This window comes from Ornithodoros turicata, chromosome 1, assembly GCF_037126465.1.
Source record: "Ornithodoros turicata isolate Travis chromosome 1, ASM3712646v1, whole genome shotgun sequence".
Lineage (NCBI taxonomy): Eukaryota > Metazoa > Arthropoda > Arachnida > Ixodida > Argasidae > Ornithodoros > Ornithodoros turicata.
The window spans coordinates 164,666,121-164,690,967 of NC_088201.1; the positions used below are offsets into that span (position 1 = coordinate 164,666,121).

The 24,847-nt window shown below is 43.9% G+C and overlaps 1 protein-coding gene across 1 annotated transcript; it reads left to right on the forward strand.

The window, feature by feature from the left end:
- Positions 1-204: 204 nt before the first annotated feature.
- Positions 205-15,205, forward strand: LOC135378738 (zinc finger protein ZFP2-like). The gene is made up of 5 exons (XM_064611829.1): positions 205-313; positions 625-741; positions 3,092-3,193; positions 6,823-6,933; positions 12,518-15,205. Exons 2-5 carry the CDS (start codon positions 633-635, stop codon positions 13,882-13,884), a joined length of 1,689 nt encoding a protein of 562 aa, XP_064467899.1. The 5' UTR covers positions 205-313; positions 625-632; the 3' UTR covers positions 13,885-15,205.
- Positions 15,206-24,847: the final 9,642 nt, after the last annotated feature.

The window sequence follows — 24,847 nt, forward strand, 5'->3', positions numbered from 1 at the left end:
GTCGTGTCGTCCCTCCTCTGTCCTTTTCTCGGGTTCCAAATTTTATTAGTAATGCCTTTCTTTTCAACAGGAAAGTGCAGCACGCAAATAACCCAGTTCAGATCTGGTGCAGGAGGTGCAAGCGAAAAGAATGCAACTACTATCATTTTTGTCTACTGCCACCGCTATCACCATCGTGATCAGCATCACGGATAGCGGTGTTTATAACGCGTGGCTTTGTAATGGATCTATACAGCTGTTCCCGCAGTTCCTGCCTTTCGTGTGGGATAATTAATGACTAATTTACAGTAATTTACTTCTCACTATGCGCGTGGTAAGCAGTTTATGCTGTACTTTAATTTGCATGTCAAAGTAAACAATCTATACCAGGGCGATCGCGCTCAATCAGGGAGTGCGGTTGCTTACCTTGACAGCACATCTCTTTGGGCTTGTTTATGTCGTTTACGGTCACTTACTCGCGGTATATTTGTTTCTTTAATGAACCACGTGTTACTAAAGTTATTCGCGCAAACTTGAGGAGGTTAATCATGTGTGTGCAGCGCGGGTAACACCATTTCAAGATAGCACAAAATATGTTCACATTTTTCGAAGTGAGACTAACATATTTTATGTACCTTTCATTAGGAACAGCAATGGCAACAGTGAAAAGAATATCTATCAAGGAGGAACCCTCTAGCGCCGGCTTCCCGTTTATGGAACACCGCGAAAACGCTGAACAACTTGCAGGAGGCAACTCGACAGGTGAAGAACAACTTTACTTGATGATGATGACGATCGGAGAGTTTCAGGCGAAGAAGAAGTTGTACAGTGTGACATGGGATCTGGCTCTCTCATAGAGCAACTAGAAAGAGTCCGACTTCTGAGCTACACACATGTCCATGTCCATGTCCACACATGTCCATGAGTGATACTCTTCGAAAACTCTGAGGCTACCACTGGAGAAGCAGCCCAGGGATACGTGCAGTGTTATCTCACCTAACATACGTAATCAGAGCATGTGTACATGACAAGCCTTGAACTCGATGACCTGCGTAGCTGTTACTCTCAAGTAGTACCTAACTTACAAGTAGCCTGCAGTAGTCATAGTTACTTTTCTGCAAAAGTATCTTGTAACTGTAACTAGTTAACACTTTTGTTTACGGTGGCTGTACTCAATTCGTGAAAAAGTGCAAGGAGCAGCGTAAAAGCGTTCAAACGTCTTGCATGACAGGTGGCGCTCTCTGTGCAAAGTGCACTGAGCTGAACCGAATAGAAAAGCGCAAGCCGCTGACTGTTTGCCGCAGACGTCTGCACTGTATCCCAATTTTCTGAGCATTTGTTGTCTGTAAATTGATTAGAGGAGTAAAAACAGGCCCATCATAACTAAATAGGTCGCCAGCATGCTCGAGATTGATCATAAATAGTGCCTGAAGTTTTCGGGAAATATTTTTCTAAATTCGGTGGGCAAGAATCGTGTAGATAAATATGTTTCTTAAATTCATGCGAATTCAGGTGGAAAAGCCTCCAGTGTGCTAAATATGGTTACAAATATGGCTCAGTTACTCAAACTAAATATATATATACTTGTTTGGTACAAACGGTGATGTAACTGCGTTTGGCTGCCAAACAAGTTAGTGTGCATCCCTACAGACATCTCAGAAAATGGGGTTTCACCCTAAAGAGGCAACCTTCAATTCGGGAAAAGATCGGGTTAAACCCTGAAACTTCAGGCTCTAATGATAATACATTGCCAAATCGGGCAAATCGAGTGCTATTTACACACGAGAATTTGGGAAGAAATTGGGTTCTACGATCTCTGTTTCATATGTCATCAGGGAATTTTTTGGTGAAACGAAAGGCGTATGCCTTTTTTTTTTACTATTATGAACAGTGTCACAAAAAAGACGTATGTCTTCCGTTTTCAACAAATCAGGGCACATAACGATATCATTCAAGATGATGGTTGCATGCTATGAGGTGAAGTTAATTTCTAAGAGCGTGGGACAAGAAACATGAATCGTTATATTTCTTCTCGGAACTGGGGCAGTGAATGACCGTGGTCTCCACAAAAGCTCGTCTTTTGTCTCCTGCAAGAGGGGATTATAAAAGGAGGACAAATAGGTTGTCACAAATAGCTGTCTTTGCTGATATTATGATTCACTTTTCCGACGGTTTACTTAGAACGACAAGTTGAAGGACTGCAACGATTTCGGGTAGATATCGGGTTTTACCCGAATTCTTGAAAACTTGTTCGGGGGGGGGGGAACTATCGTGAAAAATCGGGTTTAACCCTGAAACGAAGAACCCTGTCTATTCAGTATTCACGTCGTCTGCTCCACGTCGCACGGATGTCTGAGAGTAGTGCAGCATTTTCGTGAACTCGCGCTTCTCTCCCATGGCAGTCTTTCCAGTCAAACGGTCCAGTGTGGTGCAAGGGCTGCACTTCCGCTGAATCGAATGCGGGAACTTGCACCGTTTGCACTAGTTCACAAAGTGCAGCCCAAAACAGAGTCAGCTAGTAACTGCCCTAGGTTACTCAGGCATTGCAATGTTTTCCACCTGTCTGTTCTCCAGCATTGTTTCGTCAGGTCCTCAAACATCCTGATGTTTTTTCCGACCAGGAATTCAACAAATTGTGTCATGCTCGTACGCAGCCAGGACTGCCTTGGACTAAATCCCAATGAGCCATGAGGGCCCATGAGAAGTCCTCTGTTTATCACACGGTATAACGATGCCCGAACAGTACAAGTGCTCAAAGAATTTTCTTTAGAGTTCAGTTTGTCTTCGTTCCCTTAAAATGTAATTGCTGATTAACTTTAGCTACTTTAACGTGGTATTTGTAGCTGTAAGTAGTTACAGTTCAAAAATAGTAACTGTAACTCTGTTACCATTTCTGCAGGCTATCCGTAACAAAAAATGTAACATAGTTACATTTTTTTTAGTAGCTTACCCGCGACCAGCCGCTTGCGTGGTTGAATTGTACATCTGGGTGTGAGGCGTGCGTAGCAACTCACACCCGAATGATTTGAGTTTGTGATACGTGTGGAGACGCGGGAAAAATACTTTTTCTTTCTCTCGACATCATTAATTTCATTTTTATTGATGTCCCTAGATGCCACAATGGATTGGGGTGCTTCTGCTCATGGATCTAGCTCGTCATCATTATTGGGACATTATGGGAACTTCAGTGAGCTTACTACAAGTGGCCACCCAGGTGAGGAACTTAGGCCTAAATTTGTATGTGTCTCATCATTAGGGTGCGAAAATGTAGGCACTAAAAACAATCGAAATAGACAGGCAACTAGGCCCTCAAAAACAGCAAAATAGGCAATAAAATACAAAAATAGGCCCGTTAATCTGGTACACTCTGGGTTTGCTAGTGCTTCAGATTGCCTCTATCGAGTAAAAAAGCCTATGGTTCTGTACAAGCTTTGACTTTTTGTACATGAATGCCGAGGTGGCGTAGAACCACGCGATATTGAATACTACTTTTAGTTCTCTGTCTTCAAATTTCTTGAAAGGCCAAGTAAGGCCAGATCTTTTGATCAGATATACATGAACACCTTCTAGCAAGCCAAGGTAGCAATCAAAAAAGAAAAGAAAGGACGAAAGGCGCAAACACGCTGAAACGAAAAGCGAAACGCAGCACTCAGCGCAAGACTGAAAGGCATACTTGCACTTGCATCTCTAAAAAAAAAAAAGCTCTTTTGGCGTCTAAAAATGTTCCAAAAGGCCACAATTCAATAGAGTCGATAAAAAGGTGGGAAACCCCCAAGATCTCGCCTTTAGGCATTTATAGGCAAGTGCCTAAAATTCTGGGCACTGAAAGGCATACTTGCACTTGCATCTTTAAAAAAAAGCTCTTATGGCGTCTAAATATGTTCCAAAAGGCCAGAATTAAATAGAGTCGATAAAAAGGTGGGAAACCCCCAAGATCTCGCCTTTAGGCATTTATAGGCAAATGCCTAAAATTCTGGGCACTGAAAGGCATACTTGCACTTGCATCTCTAAAAAAAAGCTCTTATGGCGTCTAAAAATGTTCCAAAAGGCCACAATCCAATAGAGTCGATGAAAAGGTGGGAAACCGCCAAGGTCTCGCCTTTAGGCATTTATAGGCAAATGCCTAAAATTCTGGGCACTGAAAGGCATACTTGCACTTGCATCTCTAAAAAAAAGCTCTTATGGCGTCTAAAAATGTTCCAAAAGGCCACAATTCAATAGAGTCGATAAAAAGGTGGGAAACCCCCAAGGTCTCGCCTTTAGGCATTTATAGGCAAATGCCTAAAATTCTGGGCACTGAAAGGCATACTTGCACTTGCATCTCTAAAAAAAAGCTCTTATGGCGTCTAAAAATGTTTCAAAAGGCCACAATTCAATAGAGTCGATAAAAAGGTGGGAAACCCCCAAGATCTCGCCTTTAGACATTTATAGGCAAGTGCCTAAAATTCTGGGCACTGAGAGGCATACTTGCACTTGCATCTCTAAAAAAAAGCTCTTATGGCGTCTAAAAATGTTCGAAAAGGCCACAATTCAATAGAGTCGATAAAAAGGTGGGAAACCCCCAAAATGTCGCCTTTAGGCATTTATAGGCAAATCCCTAAAATTCTGGGCCCTTCTCATCACACATGAAATCCATACATAAATTCATACCCTGGCAACCATACAGATCAACGTAAGCTGAACAGTATGAAATATACTGTTAAATTCTCGTTGTTTGCCAGCCCTTAATCTTAGGAAATTTTGCAAATTGAAAAATTTGCATTTTTTTTAAGGGCACATGAAAATGTCTAGCAAGATTTGACACTTTGTAAACTCTGTTGAAATTGTCATCTTCATCTTCGCGGTTGCTATCGCGGGTTACAGGTAAGCATTTCAGTGCAAGCATTTTTATATATCAAAAAGGTACGAGAGCATAGCATGATGTCATTTCCTCTCCAGTTTATTTTTTCCTTTCATCATCTTCATCATTTTTGCAGGTGAGTTCTGAGGCCAGGCGGATTATCCTTTCGAAGAGAATATCTATCTACAAAATGTCTAATGACCCAAAATTCACAAATAAACTCTTTAACCACTTCACTATTTAAAAAAAAATACAGAATTCCGTACACGAAACTGATACTTTTTTTTCCTCATAGTATGTGGCTGTCTGTGGAAGCTAACACAAAAATTTCAGCTCTATCTAAAGTAATGGTGGATATATTACATTCAATGGTGGACATTATATACATTCACCAATCATTAACCACTTATACATAGAGAATGAAGTTTTGGGGTTCATCCCGATTCTTTCCCGAATTTGCACTCCGAATTGAAAGTTTCCTCTTTAGGGTGAAATCCACTTTTTTTTCCAGCAAATTTCCCTCACAGTGACATCTGTCGGATTGCACACTAACTTGTTTGGCAGCAAATGCAGTTACGTCACCGTTTGTACCAAACCTGTACAGTTGGTTTGAGTAACCGAACCAGATTTCTCCCCGAATTTAGCATACTGGGAGTTTTTCCACCCAAATTTGCAGGAATTAAGCAACATATTTATTTACCCAATTTTTACTCCCCCCCCCCCCGAATTTAGAAAAAATATTTCCTGAAAACTTCAGGCTCTATTTATCATCGATCTTGAGTGTACTAGCACTCAATCTTGTTAAGATGGGCCCGTGTTTACTCCTCTAATCAATTTATAGGCAATTATCGCTCAGAAAACTGGGATGCAGTGCACACATCTGTGACAAACTGTCCAAAGAGACCTTTTTCCACCCGAATTCACACGAATTTAGAGCGCGCGTTTATTTACCCGATCTTTACTCCCATGCATTTAGAGAAAAATATTCCCCGAAAGCTTCAGACTCTACTTATACAGTATTGGTTCATCGGAACATTTTGTTAAGACCTCATAGGGGCAATGGGGTGACATCTGACATGGTTCGAAGCCCTGTCCCATCTGTCAAGCTGTCCGTCAAGAGTCACTGTGCAAAATATTTTTGCTATGAGGCGTATTGTTTTTACAAATTTACAAAAACATCATTTGCTCACTCTCCAATATGCTCTTTCCAAGAGTAGAGGATTCGTGACTATCCTTGCGTTTGCTGACCAAGAGCGAGGGAGGCTCCGTCTCCTGGATGCCGGCCAATAGGAGGACGCAGAGGGCAGGCACTTCCCAAGTCTCTGCTCTCGCCTCTCTCAGATTTTTTAAAGGTGTGCGGAGCAGTGGCCTCTTCCACACGCTGCAGGGTCACCTGTACTCGTCGTTCTCTTGCGGGAGCTCATTTTATTTCATTGCAGAACGTGCTGCAGCCAAAAACAAAGATTATTTTTTGGGGTCACCTCAGTGTTCCTTTAAGTATAAATAGGGAGTGACTTCTTCGGGGTAAACCCGATTCCGCCCGGTTATCTCCCCCCGAACAGACCTCTGACCAATCCGGGTTGAATCCGATTTCTTTCCGGTTTCCACCGAAGACGAACAAAGGTCGCCACGTGTAATACAGTGTAAGAATGGGTCGCTTACGCTCCCAGAAATACACCCATGTGTGTCAGCACTGTTTATGCCTTAGGGGATTAGCCCTGGTAGGTCACCCAAAAAAAGAAAAAGAAGAGCTAAAAAGAGTAGGAAGGGACTTGATAGACAGCAGGAGAAACAAAAATGCCCAATAAGACCCGCCTACACAGTTGTTGCCCGATTTCTCCCCGACTTACAGATTTAAAAATAGCGCCCAATTTTCCTCGTGCATCTGGGAAAAGGCATTTAACCCGAAAAAGTCACTCCCTAAGTATAAACCAAGGTCGAACATTTTAAGCCTAAAATGTTTGAAAATTAATGCAATATTTTTATTTTTATTTTATTTTTAGTGAGTCGAGTGGGTTCCATCGTCATCAAGGAAGAACCTCAAGACACTGTCCTTCCCGCCGCACTGGAAGACCATGCAAGTGGCGAAGAACTTATTACGGGAGACTGCACAGGTGGGAAATGTAGAGATTTTGTAGTAAGCTAGTACTGCGATTGCTATAAATTATGTCTGAGGGCATACTTGAAATTGTAAATTCATGATGAAACAAATGAGCTTTTGTTACTGGGTGTGAATCTAGTTGGAATCTCCGTCGCAGACTGTCTCTCACTCCACCCGCAGAAAAACACTGGGTCCGACCCTGGTTGTTACGTATTTGAGTTGGAAAAGTGCTCATCAACGTTTGTTGCATATTTGAAGTTCTTCAACGGTAACAGTGCTAGGGTGCAGGCAAGGTGGTACATTGTAAAATGAATATAGTGTGATAACCTTCGCCGTCAGGTTTGCCACTTAACGAAACAGGGATTCGGTCCTAATTTGTTGCGTTCAATGTTACTAGATTGTTTTCTGAGCATAGGTGATGTAAAGCCCCGTCATCCTAAGAAGCTTCTACACGTGTTTGTATTTCATATTTTTCATGCTGTGTTACATAACGTCTTGGCTGCCACAAAGAGGTTTGGTATTCAGGCAGAGTTTTCAAACGTTTCGCGTTTCAGCTCTTTGACACCATTTCATTCTAATAAGTCAGGTTGCAATGTTTCACACAGAGGACCTGCATTGTTGAGTGCGCCATTGGAGTTGTGCATTATATTCCCTTTGCTTGTGGCTTTTGCTAGATACGACAATCATAGGGCAGGTACATAAACATTAGGCCCCTAGAACATAAAAGGAATGCTGGCAACCTTTCAGGGAATTCTGAATTGGTCGAAGACTTGAAAGAATGTGGCAACTGCGTACTGCTATTCGTAGAAGCCGTTGTTTTGGAAAAGGTGCGTGTGGCCCGGTTGGCCGAGCTTTAGCCGAGTTCAAGGAGATTAAGTCCGGGGGCGACCGCATTAGCATTCCCTCTGTTTCCCCCTCTCCACCCATCAGGAGGTTGTTGGGAGTGTAGCCATTTGTGTGGTTAAAGGGTTTGCCGCGTTTGAGAACATGTTGTGTGCGTTCCCTTTAGCTCCTTGTCTCGGGTTTTTCATCGTTCTGAAACTCTTGTTGTCGAATATTTCACCAGTTTCACTTTAGTAGATTTCCAGAGGAGCTCGCCTGCGCTTTGTAGTACTTTTGTGCTAATGTAACTAACCCTGGAGGAGAAGTTCAAACAGGACAAAGTTTGGTGGCGATGAAAAAGGCATGGCCACATTTGAAAGAGAAGTTTTGGAAGGGTTCTCTTATCATTAAACAGACTGACCCAAACCAAATTTAAATTAACCCTGTTACATGCTTTCTTATGATGATCAGAGTGACAGTGCAAAATGCCTCAATTAAATTATTTTTCATTGCATTTTATAACCATTGCTTTCGCTGCCATGAACTCACTGTCAGCGACTTCTGGTTTCTGTTCTGCCAAGCAATGAAGCTACTGACCCGAAATAAAGCTTGGTAGTTACATTTTATCATATCTCAAAGTTGTCATCAATAACCACCATCTTGTTCACACACCCTCATATTGTCTGTCAGGGTGCAGTATCACATGGCATTTCCACATCCTGTCTCAATTTCGAGGTGTCGTAACATGAAGCTAGTGAAGACAGTCATAGCATTGGCTTTAAAATTGAATCAGTATACAGGGTGTCCCAGAAAACGTGTCATTGAATTATAATTAAAAAACTACGCCACCTAGAATCATGCGGTCAACGGCATTTGTTCTTATTAGGTTTTTGCCACCTTGTAAAGTTAATGTCATGTACCCCAAGTTTAATTATGCAAATATTTGCGAACTAAACTCAGAAATTTGCCAAGGGAAGGTCACTTTTTTACCCCACCAATATGAAGAGCGTGCCGAATTCACTCAAATTCATGATAATCGACAGTGATATTCACGAGCTATCCCATCGGAAAAAATAGCCGAATATCATGCTTTTCGAGCACCGGACCATAACGCGCGATGTCTTTTTGAGCGCAATCACTCGCAGTCCGACGAAAGGAGGTTCCGAAGCCAGCCCACAGAGTGATAGTAGAAAAAGTAAAAGTTCCTAAAATTGGGAGAGGGAAAGCATTATCCCAGCGAAAGTCGGACGTGATAAGCCATGCCTGCGTTATCTCTTTCTGCGATGCCGGGGTGGGCTGGGTTTCCAACCTCCTTTCGTTGGACTGACAAAGATTGCGCTGAAAAATTCATCGTGCGCTATTCTGTTCTACCTCCGTAGAGCATGATGTTCGGCTATTTTTTCCGATGCGATAGCTCCTGAATATCCCTGTCAATTATAATTAATTTGAGTAAATTAGACACGCTCTTCACATTGGTGGGGTAAAAAAGTGACATTTATTAGGCAAATTTCCGAGTTCAGTTCGCAAAAATTTACATAATTAAACTTACGTTACACGACATTCACATGAGGAGGTGGCAAAAACCCAGTAAGAACAAATGCCGTTGACCGCATGACTCTAGGTGGTGTAGTTTTTTTATTATAATTCAATGACACGTTTTCTGGGACACCCTGTATGTGGGTGCAAGTTTAATTGCAATATTTTGCATGGCAACTCTGGTAATGTGGTAACAAGAAACAATCATGAGGCCCTGAAGTCGGCCTGGGATGCACACACTAATCCCCCTGTCCCCCACTCCTTCCTGCTGTCCTCTCTCCCTCCGTCCACATCTGTGCGCCGCTCATAGCGACAGTTGCTTCGCAGTGCTAGAACACACAAAAAAAGAAAGCGTGAAGTAGATTTCTCTCAAGTTTCTTTTCCCTGTGACATCTCCCTAATGAAGTGTTCTTGTCAGGGTCGACTCTTACAGATATCTCGATGTTCATCTTTCCCAGGACTTAAAGTAGCACAGAAGTCATTTTTAACACCCAGTTTTCTTCCTACAAAACTGTTAAGTAGGCCAGTAAGATGCATCATGCGAAGTAATTTACACCGCAGAGTCATAATTATCGCAGAAATTGAATTTAAAATACGCCGCAAAAAGCGACCGTGCGCAACGGTGGTGAAGAGCAGTACCAGCCTGTGATCTGCCTGGAACCTCGCGCTGACGCTATAAGGAGAACGCTCGCTGATTGGCCTAGAGAAATGTTGTCTGCTACTCCGCTGTCGTCTGCTACTCGGCTGTTCGGGGTTCTGATAAAGCCTTTCTCCTTGCTCGGTAATGCTTCGGCCGCTCCTTCTATCCCCAATTCTCCGGGAGAACTGACAAAACAGGTTTACGGCGGCAAAGGGACAAGGCGCTGACCCCCACTACCGGCGAACCAGAACGAGTTCTCCTTATACCGTCATCGGTGACGTGTCATCATACCTCCTCATCCTCGTTATAGCTGGAGTGGCGAGTTAAGGGTGAACGCGCGGAGCTATGTTTATGTGAGTTTTTTTCTGGGAAACAAATTGCACACATCAAAACCTTTCGCGCTATTCGGTATAATCACACACACACTTTCATCAGATGTCTTAATCTGAAATGTTTTTGGATGGCCCTCTGTACTCCTTTAACTTGGAACAAGCACATTCGAATCGATAATTAAGAATGCTAATCGCTCCCTGGGGTACATCAGACGCCACCTTAAGTAGGCCCCACAAGGTATCCGTAAACTAGCATACGTTTCAGTAAGTTAGATCCAAAGTGGAGTATGCTTCAGCTGTCTGGGATCCTCCTCAGCGCTACTTGTGCTGTCCGGAACAGAGCAGCTCATTCCATTGTCAGCGACTACTCGCAAAGTTCTTCGGTCACGGCAATTAAACAGCAACTTGAGCTCCCTAGCCTGGACACCAGGTTGCCAGGTTGTTACTTTTTTACAGGTTCGTCCACAGTATCCCACCTAACCTTTCTCCGCTTACCCGTTCCACAGTTATATTCCCACGTTTCGACCATCAGTGCAAAGTAAATCATTTTGAATGTCGAACAGACATCTTTGCGAAATCATTTTTATGTCGAACCGCAATTAACTGGAACGACCTTCCCTCTGACCTAGCTGAGCCTACGATAATTTCCGTGGCCAACTTTCCGTTTGATGTCGGAACTCTTTTTATTATGTTTTTGCTATTATGCTTTGCTTTTCGTGCCAGCCAGGCAATATGACTGTTTCAGTGTTTTGTACTTCTTTTTATCGTCTTTGTGTTGCTGACATGCTTTTATCGCCCTACTCCCCCATGTAGCTCTCTCATGAGCCTTTGGGGGGTATTTTAAATAAAATAAAAAAGTGTATAAATAAAAAATAAATAGTTTTTGTATTGTTTCCTCATGTTGTAAACGTTGAACTACGGAGCTTAGGCTAAGCTGAAGAATGTAGAGGTCAAGAATGTTGGGTCAAGATCCACTTGCCAAAAGTAACAAGAAAAGAACAAAACAAAGTTACGCCAATCATAGAAACGATGAAAAAAAGATAAATAAATCCCACATCTAGAAAATCGAAGAAAAGCTCGTACATAGAATGACGGAACTATGGAGGACGAACCGTGCAAGATATTTATTATTTAAGTGAACGACGGGTACATTCACCCCAGTAGAAGTCCCCCACCCCCCAGGTAGGTAGGGGTAGGTAGCATTACAGAGTGTCGAACCAAACCGAAAACCGAAAAAAAAAAAACGCTATTTTTTCGTGAACCGGAGCCGAACCGAACCGAACCGAACCGACATTGCCACAACCGTGCTGGAACTGAACCGGATGCGAAAAACCAAAAAACGGGGACACGGTAACCGGTTCAAATAACGGTTCGCAAATACTGAAGTGCTCAGCCGCTTCGTGCAAAACTAGGTGCATTAAATTTGTCTCAACTTTCACTGAATTGGAATGCATGGAACTAGGAGACAGCATGGTTGGTGCAGTTCTTCCTAGTATATGAATGTCGACATCGCGGATGATAAGGCAGCACGGCTTCACTGAGGCGCTGGAGCGCACAACGCAAAAGCGCGTCGTGCACATATAGGATTGCCACCTTTCGTAGTGAAAAATACCGGCTGAGAGAGAGGAGGTGGAGTAGAGGGAAAGGGAAAGCCTCGTGGGAAAGGGAAAATTGGTGAGGGGTGGATGAGCGCACACAGAGACTGAGAGATAATAAGAGGAAACATAAGTTCCTGTGTGTGGCTGGATCATTGATGTTAGAAATTGCTATAAACAGGCATGAACGGTCCACTGAATTGTATTGTAGCAACCGGATTGGACTGTAATTTACTTTGAAAAATTTGCATCGATGCACATGAACCCTTCTTTGCAGCAGGAGATCTCATGATGGTTGTATACGGCCCAAGTTCTATCTGGCTCGACACAACCACTGATCTTGTCCCCTCCGAACACAAGACTTAATTAATAACAATGATAATAATAATAATGAATAACTAAGAAAACGACTGGTGACTGCAGGGTTGGGTCTGTGCTCCAGATATATTCAAGCTGTAGTGGAATGTTGAAGCGAAAACCTCGCAAAAGCCCTTATGAAAGGTCTTGAGCCACAAATACCGGCAAAAGGCTGCCGGCATCACCTTCCTACCGGCAACCGGCAGAGCGAGCAAATAACCAGCCGTGCCGGTATAATACAGGCCTGGTGGCAACCCTATGCGCATAACATCATTCAATTGATTTTGCAGCTCACTTTTCTTTTTTTTTTTTCAGGATTGACACCCGCTGGAGTCATCCCTCAGATCAAGCAAGAACCTGAAGATTCCTGTGACACACTCCCCTCGAACTGCAACCCTTCAAACGCATCGATCAAATCCGACGGCGACGATGACCCCAATCTTTCCCCACACGATGGCACGCAGCACACCGAGCGCTGCGATATCGACGGAGAGTCGACAGAACCCGGAGACACCGCCGTCCTGCAGTCAACGGCGCAGGAAGAAGAGCCTCTCCGCGATCCAGGAAAGCTGCATAAATGTGCGCACTGTCTCGCGTCATTTCACCAGCTCAGGAGCCTGAAGCGTCACATGCTGACCCACACGGGAGAGAAGCCGTACAAGTGCGAGCTCTGCCCCGCGGAATTCGGCCGGCCAACGTACCTGAAGTACCACATGCGGATCCACACAGGTGAGAGGCCGTACAAGTGCGAAGCGTGCGCTGCGGCATTCTGCAAGCCCGGAAACCTGAGGAGCCACATGCTCATCCACAAGACCGAGAAAACGCACAAGTGCCAGATCTGCTCCGCCGCGTTTGCTCGGTCCAACGGCCTCAAGAGGCACGTGGCGACGCACGAGAAGCCGTACAGCTGCGGCAGCTGTTCCGCCACGTTCGCCCTGTCTGCGCAGCTCCAGCGCCACATGATGAAGCACACGGGCGCGGAGGAGAAGAAATACAAGTGCGAGCTCTGCCCCGCGGCGTACAGCCGGCCCGAGAGCCTCAAGTCCCACGCGTGCAAGCACACGGGGGAGAGGCCCTACGCGTGCGAGCTCTGCCCCGCGGCGTTCACCCGTACCACGTACCTCATGTACCACATGAGGACGCACACGGCCGAGAAGCCGTACGGGTGCCAGCTCTGCCCCGCGGCGTTCACCCGGTCGGGGGCCCTCAAGTCCCACATGGTGACACACACGGGAGAGAAACGGCACCAGTGCCAACTCTGCCCCGCGAGGTTCGGCACTTGGGCAACCCTGAGGGCCCACGTGCGCACGCACACGGGAGACAAGCCGTACAAGTGCGAGCTCTGCCCCGCAGCGTTCATCCAGTCCTCGGATCTGAGGTGCCACATGAGGACACACACGAAGGAGAAGCCGTACAAGTGCAACCTCTGTCCCTCCGCGTTTGCTCGGTCTGGGGACCTCAGGAGACACGTCGCGAGGCACAACGGAGTGAAGCGATTAAAATGCGAATACTGTCCCAGCACGTTCGCTCGACCCGAGGGTCTCGAAAAGCACATGCCGAAACATGCGGATAGGATCAAATCCACTTCGACTGGCAACAGAATCCAGTGCAATCCAACCAACAACTGTGTTGTGCTCTACGTGACTAATCCGGTAATTCCACAGCTGGTCGTGCAGATATAAGAGACGGAAACCTGAATGCTACTTGCTCTGTTCAGTGCAGTGCACCAATGGCGTCATTAAAGTGCCACTACGGACTCGGGGATGGGGGTGGGAGGGGAGACGGCGTTTATTTTATTTAGTCCATGAAAAGAAGGTGCCTCACAGATTCTATACGCAAAATTTCAATCCCGTTTACGAACGCTGTACGTTTCTTTCAATCTTTAAAGATCTGCTGAGCCTCCACAATTTTCGACGACACAAGGAGCGAGTGACGTAATCGTAAGCCCACAAATTGCAATGATGTCATGTTCTGGAGAGGGCACTTGTCTCCTAGCAACGACGCCAGCGTCCGGGGAGGGTCACGTGGTGAAGTCACGTGACATTGGTCGAAAGGGAGGGGAATGGGACACATGTCTTCTCCCTCCTCTGTGTTTTCTCGAAGGTCGGAGCGGTCGGACGATATGGCTCCGCTAACAGAAAGCAAAAAGTCAGCTCCCCGGAAGACGCGAAAAAGGGCAACAATGTTGCCAGATGACAGTCGCATGCTTTGTCGGAGCCTAACATGGCGTCACGGCTCTCAAAAATAAAAACTAATTTTCTCTAGCTTTAGCGTCACGTAGAGCCAAAATATTTGTCACGAATGTAAAGTGAGACAACAAAATATCCGTAACGTAACTGTGGTAGGATTCTGAAGACACAAAATTTAGTCCGTAGTGGCACTTTAATGTGCACCTTAGGTATAGGCCCTAGAGTCAAAAGAGGCATGACTCATCCACTAAATGGCCAAGTGCACCTCTGCTGTGTGTAACACGAATCAAAATTTCCTACACCATTTCAAAAGCAAAGTCATAGAGGCAAGAAGATGGTGACGGAAGCAAAGTGACGTAGTGACGTGTTTTGGTGCGTGGACGCCTGCTCTGTGGTGCACGTACACCTGAAAGTGACTTGCACAAATTTGCAATGATGAATGATGCTCAAGGTATTCTGAGAAATCTCTGAGAAATTTTATCTACGAATTGATCGAGCCACATCAGGGAAACCTGCCATCGCTTATCACCTGTGTTAGTGCGCTCAGCAAAGTCCTTCGGTGCTTGTGCTTTTGCTCGTGTGCTTCAGTGCAATATTCTTCAAAGTCGTCATCGTCCAGAAGTAGGGGCTCCTGGTGGGGACAGACAGAATCACTCATTTAGGGAGTGTAAGAGTCGCTACTTAACATACCCAGTGTGTGTGCGGAAGTGAACAATGTGAACACGACATCCATCCAGTTGAACTGGCATGATGTGTGAATGTGAATAGTCAAGTGCTTGCGCTTGAAGGTGAAATAATCATATGCTCATCAATCGCTCGGGTATTGTGTGCCATCGAATGCATTACTGTTATTCCAAAGGTCACCACGTGTAAGAATGGGTCACTTACGTTCCCAGCAATACACCCACGTGTGTCAACACTGTCTAAGCCTTCGGGGATTACCGCTGGAAGGTCCCAATCCCGCAAAAAAAAAAAAAAAGGGAGAGAGATTAGGAAAGGACTTGACAGACAGGAGGAGCAACAAAAAACACCCGATAACACCCGAAGGCACAATTATCGCCCGATTTCTTTCCGAATTACAAATTTAAAAATAGCGCCCGATTTTTACCCCCGAATCTGAGAAAGGCATTTAACCCGAAAAAGACACTCCCTAATTATGCATAAGGTCCTGGTTTTTCTGCTGCAGCAAAGCTGAAATTCTGCAGCAGGGAATCGGAGCTAAGCTGGCGGAGATATACAAAATCTATAAAACTTGTGTGACACAGTAGTAAAGTGTTTTTGCAAATCCAAACCACAGTTGTAGCTAAGCATATACTGTTTTGACACTAGCATAACACTGTAGTTAACACTGTAACAGCAAAGAAACAATCGGGTGTCTTCGCAGAATTCCCCAGTACCATACCGTTGTTACCTCAAGTGGGGAAATCCCCAAAATCCTCGACGGGGGAGGGGTGTGTCCAAGGGCGGATTTAAAGGTCTGTCAAGGGGGGGGGGGGGCAGTCTTAAGGAAATTTCGTGCTTTGCGGCGCAGCATCGTCCAGGAGATAGGGTTTTTACATAGGGAACACGACCGTATGGGGGGGGGGGTCGCCCCCCTGCCCCCTCTTAAATCCGCCTCTGGGTGTGTCACTCGTTAATATGCTGGCTCTCTCTTGTCCTTATTGGTATCTTTTTTTCTTTCTTTCTGATGGGCGGTGCTAGGGGTGTGTCGGAAAATCCTGGCACTGTCAGTTACAGGTTCTACTGACTCGCAGAGCATCTTGCAATATAAGAACTGCTCAGTTTTGTGGACTTGTTATCATCAGAACGACTTTTGCACACGTGGTATGGGTAACTTTCATAAACTGTGCGAGATAAGGTCGTGTCCTAGAGCTTACATATGTTACGCATGGCCCTCTTAAAACATGATGGGGGTGCATAATGTAAAAACCCCCGAGACTAGGGAACACGAAGGGACAGACACAACACGAAGTCTCAGACTTCGTGTTGTGTCTGTCCCTTCGTGTTCCCTAGTCTCGGGGTTTTTTACATTATGCATCATCTTCACCAGCTCGCTTGCTTCCTAGCCATTTCTTCATAGTGAAGGGGGTGACATGAACCTATATGGTATTTATGATTTCAGTTTTCCTTCTTCGACCGAGTAAGAGCTTACATGCAGAGATTATCTTGCAGTCCTGTTTGCGAGGTTTCCAAGATGTGCAAATAGTTTATCAAGCAAGGTAAGCAGAAAGAAGAATGGTAGACAGAAATTTATAAAATGCGAAACAAATACGGCACAGCAAAAAAAAATATTTTGGGAGAGGTTCTATAGGGACCATGGGGACTTTACATGGGGGAGGAGTATCTTCCCTACATTTTCCTGTCCAAAGGCACCAGCAAAGTCAGTGCCTGGATTTGCAGGCCCAATAGCTACCAATAGGCATTCACATTACGACACGTTGAACCTGCGCGTTGGACTCGGGTGAAACCGGTATAACGGACGCCCAAGCCGTGCAAAAAAAGAAGGAAAGAGGTGACACACATAATTTTGCAGTGAAATCATAAATTGTAAGCCAAAGGGGGCTGGTATTGACGTTGACATAGAGGTCGACCCTGCTACGGCAGAGCCAGTGCTGTGTATGCCAAAGGGAGTCTGGCCATTAATGGGACCTGCCCAGAGCTGGTGTAGACAAACGAACAATAGAGCATGGGGTAGGCGGGACTTCTCCCATGACGTCGTGGGGCGTGTTCTAATCTACGCTCCTCCCAATGGCCAAACTCTCTCTATATACGGCTCTGGACCTGCCTATACCTGACGCTCCACCCACTTTTTGAAGTATCTAGCCAATCACAGGTCGAAATACAACTGTATTTCGACCTGTGATTGGCTAGATACTATTGTTCCATCCAGTACTTATACCTCCCCTTATTTACTGGGCGCTACCATTTTGGAGAAAATTGATGGATTTGGATTGAAACGGATATCACTGGTGACAGACCAAAACGACGGATTTTGCGCCCACTTTTATCAACGCCATCTGCACGGAGAGAGGCATGTTTGGAAGGCTCAGAAATGCAGAAATGGTTGCTGGCAGAAGTGATTGGCCAGGATGGCGGTACAACCGCTACTTCGTAGCAGACGACAGCCGGTATGAAGTTTTATGTCACGTAATGTAAGTACATTGAATCAAAAAAGAGCAAAGATGTATGTATAAATAAAATGCAATTATATAATGCAAAATCCTGCGTATAAAGGTCGTCCTTGCTATTTTCCTGGTATCACGATCTTAACTAGGCCGAACGTTAGCGACGAAACATCTCATAATGATGGCGGAGCGATAAGTCGACGCCGATTTTGCAGATGCGTACATCAGGATATATACTCACAGTATGAAATTAAAGTAGTCTGTGAAAATTTTTTGTCACGAAATCTCCGCTTTGCCGTTCCAAGCACCATGCTCCATCTTGGAGAAAATTCGGTGTCATGGCAGTTCCCATGAAAAACACTTGGCCTTCGGGAGAGGAAAATCAGTTGCGCTGCGCATGCGCTAGAAGTGATATCACGTGTCTCTCTTTGCCGCCGCCGTGCCGTCTGCTCGCTTCGCCTGCGCCTGCGCATGCGCTAGCACACAGCGGTTTGTAGGATCTAGCGTCTTGTTTGGGACAGATGGGTTGAGCGAAAAGAAACAGAGAGATTTGGCTTGCTGGTTGACGTGCCTTGAGATTACGCGTTAAGTAACGCGCAAGTTCTTCCAACATTTATGCTCCTTGTGTTTGAAAGCGTGAGTCCGCAGAGAGTCGGTGTTTTCAGTGTATGAGAGCGATGTTGTGCTGCTATTTGGGTGGTCGTTGCCATTAATACACGGCATGGAAGTTGAAAATGTTCGAATGTAAAAGTGGGACAGAAACTGAAGATGGGTCCTTGCGGCGTGTAGAGAAGTTTGAAGTGAATCTGCAAAAGCAAAGGCGCCGTACTGAAGTCTGTGCGTAGTGCGTGCACAAACACTGTGTGTGTGGTTCCGACTAGAGTCACTCTGACGTTTTCAGGTTATATTCCTTTTGTCTTTTTTTCTCTCGCAGAGAAAGTTCCATGTAGTGGTCTTGAGCGTCAAATCCAAATAATGTGCACCCAGTTTAGTTCATGATTGAAACGTGATTGAATTCAGTGCGATACTTGGTTTAACACGAACTCTTCAGACTCCGGGGTGGAATCGAGTGTAACACGTAATCAGGCTGTATTTATGGTGCATTTCAGTGCACTTCACATATCTTTCTGTACCAATATTTATAAGCTTTTATGACCATAGTGTTGATACAGCTTACTTTTGTGGTTACATGTTGGCAAAAAGTCGACTACACTTGCCTTTCATTATTAAATGTTGTGGATAAATGTACACAGCATGACAAAGAATGTACACAGGTTTTTATACTGCTATATTTTGTCCTTTATTCAGTGTTTCTGACTGCTAACAGGGAACTGTGGCCTGAACTTGAGAAAACATTATGCATAATATACACATGCATACCTAAAGAGGCAAGTGCACCAAAATAGCAAGACTAAAATGAATGAAGAGCATACTTCTACAAAAGCTACCAGTAAAAGCAAAAATAATAATGAAGTCAGTATCACTGCATTGGTCATCTTGGCATTCACATTGGCATTCACATGGGTCATCTTGGCAATGGCATTCACATTGTTTGTTTTCTGGAGAGAGAAGGGATGCTTCGAGTTGGAACATTTAGGTATAGCTACTTGTGTCTCACTTGATATCACCCAACCAGAACTGACCAATTTTATCACACATTTATTCCTGAAATGTTTGTTTTCGCATTTGAACTGCACAAACTGAACGCAAGTATTAGTTACGTTACTTGTTTTAGATTAGTTCATTACTACGCAGTTCAACAAGACATTACTTTGGTAACTTTGTGACTTAGCAATTGCACGTTCCATGAGGAATATTGAAATCGCCATTTGTGGTGTAAATTATATTATCTGATTTCATTTTTTACTCTGTATCCCATGGCCACTATAGTCTCTGTGTCTCATGGTCAACTCTCATCTCTGCTCATGACTGTGATGGTAATGGACAAAGAGACAAAAGTGGTTATCACTTCAGGACGAAAGATCATCAGTTTCACCCGTCACCTGTTTATGCAATACCTCATTCACATACCAGATTCACCATGGAATTGTTCATTGGAGACAACCATTGACCAATACCAGTCATAACTAGAATTGTAGCTCCAGAAAAACATGTCTAAGTGAATTTGGTTAGGAATAGTGACAAGATGTATTTGACATGGTCATGAGATGCTTAAAACTTGCTTTTCATGTTTGGCTGGGGCCACTGCTGGCTGGGTATTACTGGGAGCCCTCTGTTTTGGCAACTAACACATGACACATTGCTCTTGTTTTTATTATTTAGGAAAGCTGTCATACAATGGTTTCTATAAGGGGGTATCTAACAAACTTAGAAACTTGTTAACTTATCAAACCAAGATGGGAATGGGAAGGTGTCTAGGTTCACATGTTTACTGATCAAGGTAAGGGAGTGGGTTAACTAAAAAAAATACAGTGCCAGTGTTTGCACCCACTTGACCCAATCTTGATCATACCCACACCATCACATGCTGTACATATGTATGCACATAAATTAAGCTTTAAGTACAACATGTTGCTCACAAATGCAAAGGCACTGCAGCTCTGTAAAACAGTAACATGCACTGCCAGGTTATGAAACAAAAAGGGCTCGACTAGACAGCAGTAGCAGTGTCTTCAATATAGTGAAGGTGTTGGGACTTTGGGCACCGAACACTAGGGATGCTGCCTTGGAGGCACTTGTGTTCAGAGCTGTGGGATGGATACAACCATTTATGATTCTCTGTGCATGATCCTGGGATAATTGTGAATAGTGCACTGCTAGTGAACGTATGTCTAGTGGACTTCTGAACAGCGACCATGTGCATAGTGAATAGCAAACTTGCGAGCAGAGCACATGAGCAGTATTTTTAGGGAGTAGGGGGGATGAGAATTTATGTTAGGAGCAGCAGAACAAGTCTGGAGACAAGTTCAATTTCTCCTCTTTTTTTCATTACAAGCAAACAAAAGGGATTATTTATTCATGTCACTAGAGTAATACTTGCAATGTCACACAGCAATGTCGTTTCCACGAAACCCCCACATGTTGCAGGATAAATTACTTGCTTGGGCTTCATGCATGTCGTTGCAGTTGGACGTCATCAGTGAAGTCCGTAATTCCGTGTAATACAAAAACATTACAACTGTATTCCCCATGTTTTGCCTCTAATAATGGCCTTTTAATATTTCAGGTGCTGTGCACAAACAACATATCAATTATGGTAGCACCATATCGCTAGAGTTACAACTTTTTGGTTTTCCTAAAGGCTGTGTAAACACCTGCCAGAAAGCTTTAAATCGATGAGATTTTCTTTTGAAAAGTGTTGATTTTTCTGTGCTTAAGAGCATGGTTTTGATGAATTCTGGTCCCACTCACTGCTATAACGTTCAGATTGTAGGGGGAAACTCGAGGAACACACAGCCTCAACAACACAAAAACATCTATTGGTTAGTCGTAAAAGGTCACCAGGGGGGGGGAAGGTATCTTTATTATGTAAAAAAAAATAGGAGGGAAAGGTTAGCTTGCGCCATGGCGGGTTGCTATTCCCAGCAAAGAAAGGCAAACAAAAAGAAAAACAAACCACCAAGGGCAATGCGATGAACATGTACAGTACTGGCATGTGTATGGCTATCAGGTAACAGTTGTGTTAGTGAGCTTCAGGACGTGTCTTTAAGCGGGCCATCGTTGCACAAGAAAGGGTAAATATATTGCGTTTTATGATGTATGGTGCTAATGCCATACAAGCATAGCCCAGGCAAGTTCACTGCAGTTAATAAGATAGACCTCAAACAACCGACAAAAACTTGTCTGGTACCTGCTACATTTTAATGTAGGTGTTCTCTCATTACCTCGAGCTACGATAATTCATACTTTTGCATACTTCATGTCACCTCCATGTTTAGCTCACAGTTTTCAGTGTATTGAAAAGCTTATTAACTGAACGGCATTTTTGCCTAATCAACATTTTTCATTCCCTTGTGAAACCCTCCTACTGGCAGAAGATGGCTTCCGCATGTTGCTGACGCCACCTCTTGAGACACCCTCCTTTGAACATAATGCTCACCTCCAGATGCCTGTCTACTAAAGAAGGCACCCTTACTGCTTGGGCTTTAGCTGACATCAGACATTTAGTTTTGAGGACTGACGTGTTAAGCTAGTAACCATCGACATGCTTCTTTTGAATATCTCTGCAGTTATTAACTTATGCCTGCTTTCTTGTGTCCCCACTCGTAATAGTGCTTCTTTAGAGGAAAGGCTAAAAAATGTGAGCTGCATCATATATTTGGAGTAATTTATGACAATTTGAACAAAAATATGTAATGACCTGGGGTTTGAATTAATGAGTCTACTGTAATTTGGTGTTCTACACAACGTCTTGCAATTATGCACATATGAAAAAGTTGCATGCAGGGCCAGTCCATTCGTTTTGCTTCGTTATGCTGCTTCCTTCTGATTTGTTTATTTATGCCCTCAGGGCAGAGCAGTGTGATGCTTGATGAACTTTGGCAATTGCTTTTGTACTGCACCATTTTTTGAAACCCGCAAAAAAAGTATTTTAGAAGTTTACGCAGACTGTTCTGCAAATCTTGTAGGTCATGCTTTGTGGTAAACAGGCCTCATCAATGGGCGTACTCTGAAAACAACATGACAGGAGGCAGTCTTTTCGTGTTGTCTTCAACATTTGCCCATTGCTCAGGGTTGTTTGCCATGCAGTTTGTCCACCAGCTTGCCTGCATTTATGCTGTTCTATCAGTGATTGTAGGTCAAGTTATTGTCATGCAACCACATTATTGATGGAAGTCACTGAAAAGGCTAGTGAGCTGTAGGAGTTGAACCCACATCTTCTGGATTACCGGTCCAGGGCTCTACCAATTGAGCTAAGCTAACACACCTCCCCAGCGACTTCCAAGGGTGCGTCATCTGAAGGGACACATCAACTACTCTCTCTCTCACTCATCCTTCTTTCACTCTTACATTTTTGCTCACTCATACACACATTCATACGACGGTATCGACACAAGTGGCAACTGTTGAACATGAGAGAATTAATGTTCTGAGGCTGGAACACATAGAAAGGACAAATACATAAAAATACATTATTGTTTGTTTGTTTGTTATGGTCATGCTTCCTGCTTCTAAGACCAGATAGCACTTGTCTTTGCTATACTATCTGAAAGAGAGATGAAGAAACACAATGTTGTAACACAATTGTGTTTAATAAAGCTCATGTCTTGCAGCCACAGCAACCATTTTGTTGAGTGAAATGATCAAGCCCACACATGCTCTGTTATATTTGTTTTTTATTATTATACTATTATTGTTAAACTAATATTAATAATATAACTAATTATATACTATTATGTTTTATTATTATACTGCGTAGTCTTATACGTGGTTGCAGATACCCAGCGCAGGTCTCATCCATCATACAGGCTACAAAGCACACTTTTCGTAAAAGCAAGGGATAGTGGTGTGTGTGTGTGTGGGGGGGGGGGGGTATGTTTATTATATTAAAAAATAGTAGGGAAAGGTTAGCCTCTGCTATGGCGGCTTCCTATTCCCAGGAAAGAAAGAAAAGGGAAAGACAAACCAAAGAAAAACAAGTGGTGTAGGGTTTTTAACAAAAGCTCTGTCTTTTCAATGCAGTCAACTTTTGATCAAACACAAGCATGCGTGATGACAATGAAAACATCATAACCACCAGGCCTATGAACACAACCCCTTTGTTTACATTGATATAATGTATGTCTGTATGTATGCAGGTGTTGGAAGGTGGGTGCAGGAGAAGACTTTCTCTTGATCTCAGGGCTTTGGGGGAATGGCCCCCCTTTTCGTACATAAGCATTAGACAGGGCACCTTATATTCTTTCATAAGGCATATTTTTACAGGATTTACATGCATTTTGATTACTACAGGTAGCGTCTATTAAATGAGAAGGTTCTGTTATGTGTCATCAATATATTTACTAATAGAATCACTACCCCTCTGATACCAAACATACCTAAATATGACCTCACATCCTGCGAGTCCTACCAGAAGTCTGCTTACCACAATTTACAATATTGCAGATTAGATTTCAAAAACTGCAGCTGCTACATGGAATAAACTGCCAAAGTGTAAACACCCCATTTAATTGTTACTCCGTTTGTTGTCCACGTCCCATTTCTTTTGGACTTCTTTCGTGAAGGTCCCCAGTCTCAGTAATTTTTTTTTTATTTACTGACACATTGCTCATACACTGATGAAATGTGGGAGTATGAGGCTGCAGCCTGAGTTCATAAACAACAACTGAATTCATAAACAGTTGGTGCTATTCGAGAGCTTTCTTATCGCTAAAGATGAGTTGTGCAGTGAGTAGCTTATTTGCATATGCTCACTAATTAAATAAATATCATAACTTGTGAATTTTACTTTGAACACTTTTGGGTAAGTACCTGGGCCTGCTTGCACTAAACTTCTGCTAGGGTCCTAACCTTGAGGAATTCCCTTTGGCGCAGGCTTGCTAGTGCTTGTGTCACATGCTACTGACATAAACTTTCCTATAAGCGAAATGCACTGCCAGAGCTGTGTCAAAGGAAATGCCTCAAGGTTAGCATCCTAGCAGAAGTTTCGTGCAAGTGGGCCAGTACCTCCAGCAAAAAATATTCTGAGAACGAACTGCATTGACACTAAGTGACTTTTTCAAGTTATTAGTTGGATTCTGTTTACATATTTCTTGCGTGAAGCATTGTACAAATGTGCTCTTTGGCTGCTGTCAGTTGTGTGTTCATCCGCGTGGTTCACACATAGGGGGCGGAAATTAAGGGTCACATGGAAGATACACTTCGCTTTTCATTCGTCTTCTCCAGTGGCGTAGCCAGACCTCCAAGGTAGAGGGGGCTCGATACATAAAAAAAAAAATCCCCCCTCCTCCGCTGATCCTGGGTACGCCCACAAACTCATGCTTGCGCACACAGCGAGATGAGAGATGAAAATACAGAATATTTGAACGTTTAATAATGAGTTTATATATGGGGTGTCATGAGCTGTGAGGCCGCCTCACGAGATTTCAAGTAGCTCGAAAAGCTCATAGTTTCAAAAGTATTCAACTATGCTGGTTAGACGCCGGTAACTGCAATAACTTTTGTGATCATCCCGCTGGACCCCCCCCCCCCCCCGCTATATATATATATATATATATATATATATTACTTTTTCTCCTCGGATTTGCACGATTTGCGTGGGTCAGCCTGTGGTAGGTATGGGGGGCTCGAGCCCCCCCCTAGCCCCCCCCGTGGCTACGCCACTGGTCTTCTCTACCGAACTGGTGCACAGCACTCGTGTCGTCTCATGA

Coding starts and splice junctions, on each gene's coding strand:
- LOC135378738 (XM_064611829.1), top strand. CDS start 633: ATGGCAACAGTGAAAAGAATATCTATCAAGGAGGAACCCTCTAGCGCC. Junction 742..3,091: donor TGCAGGAGGCAACTCGACAG/GTGAAGAACAAC, acceptor TGATGTCCCTAG/ATGCCACAATGGATTGGGGT. Junction 6,934..12,517: donor TATTACGGGAGACTGCACAG/GTGGGAAATGTA, acceptor TTTTTTTTTCAG/GATTGACACCCGCTGGAGTC.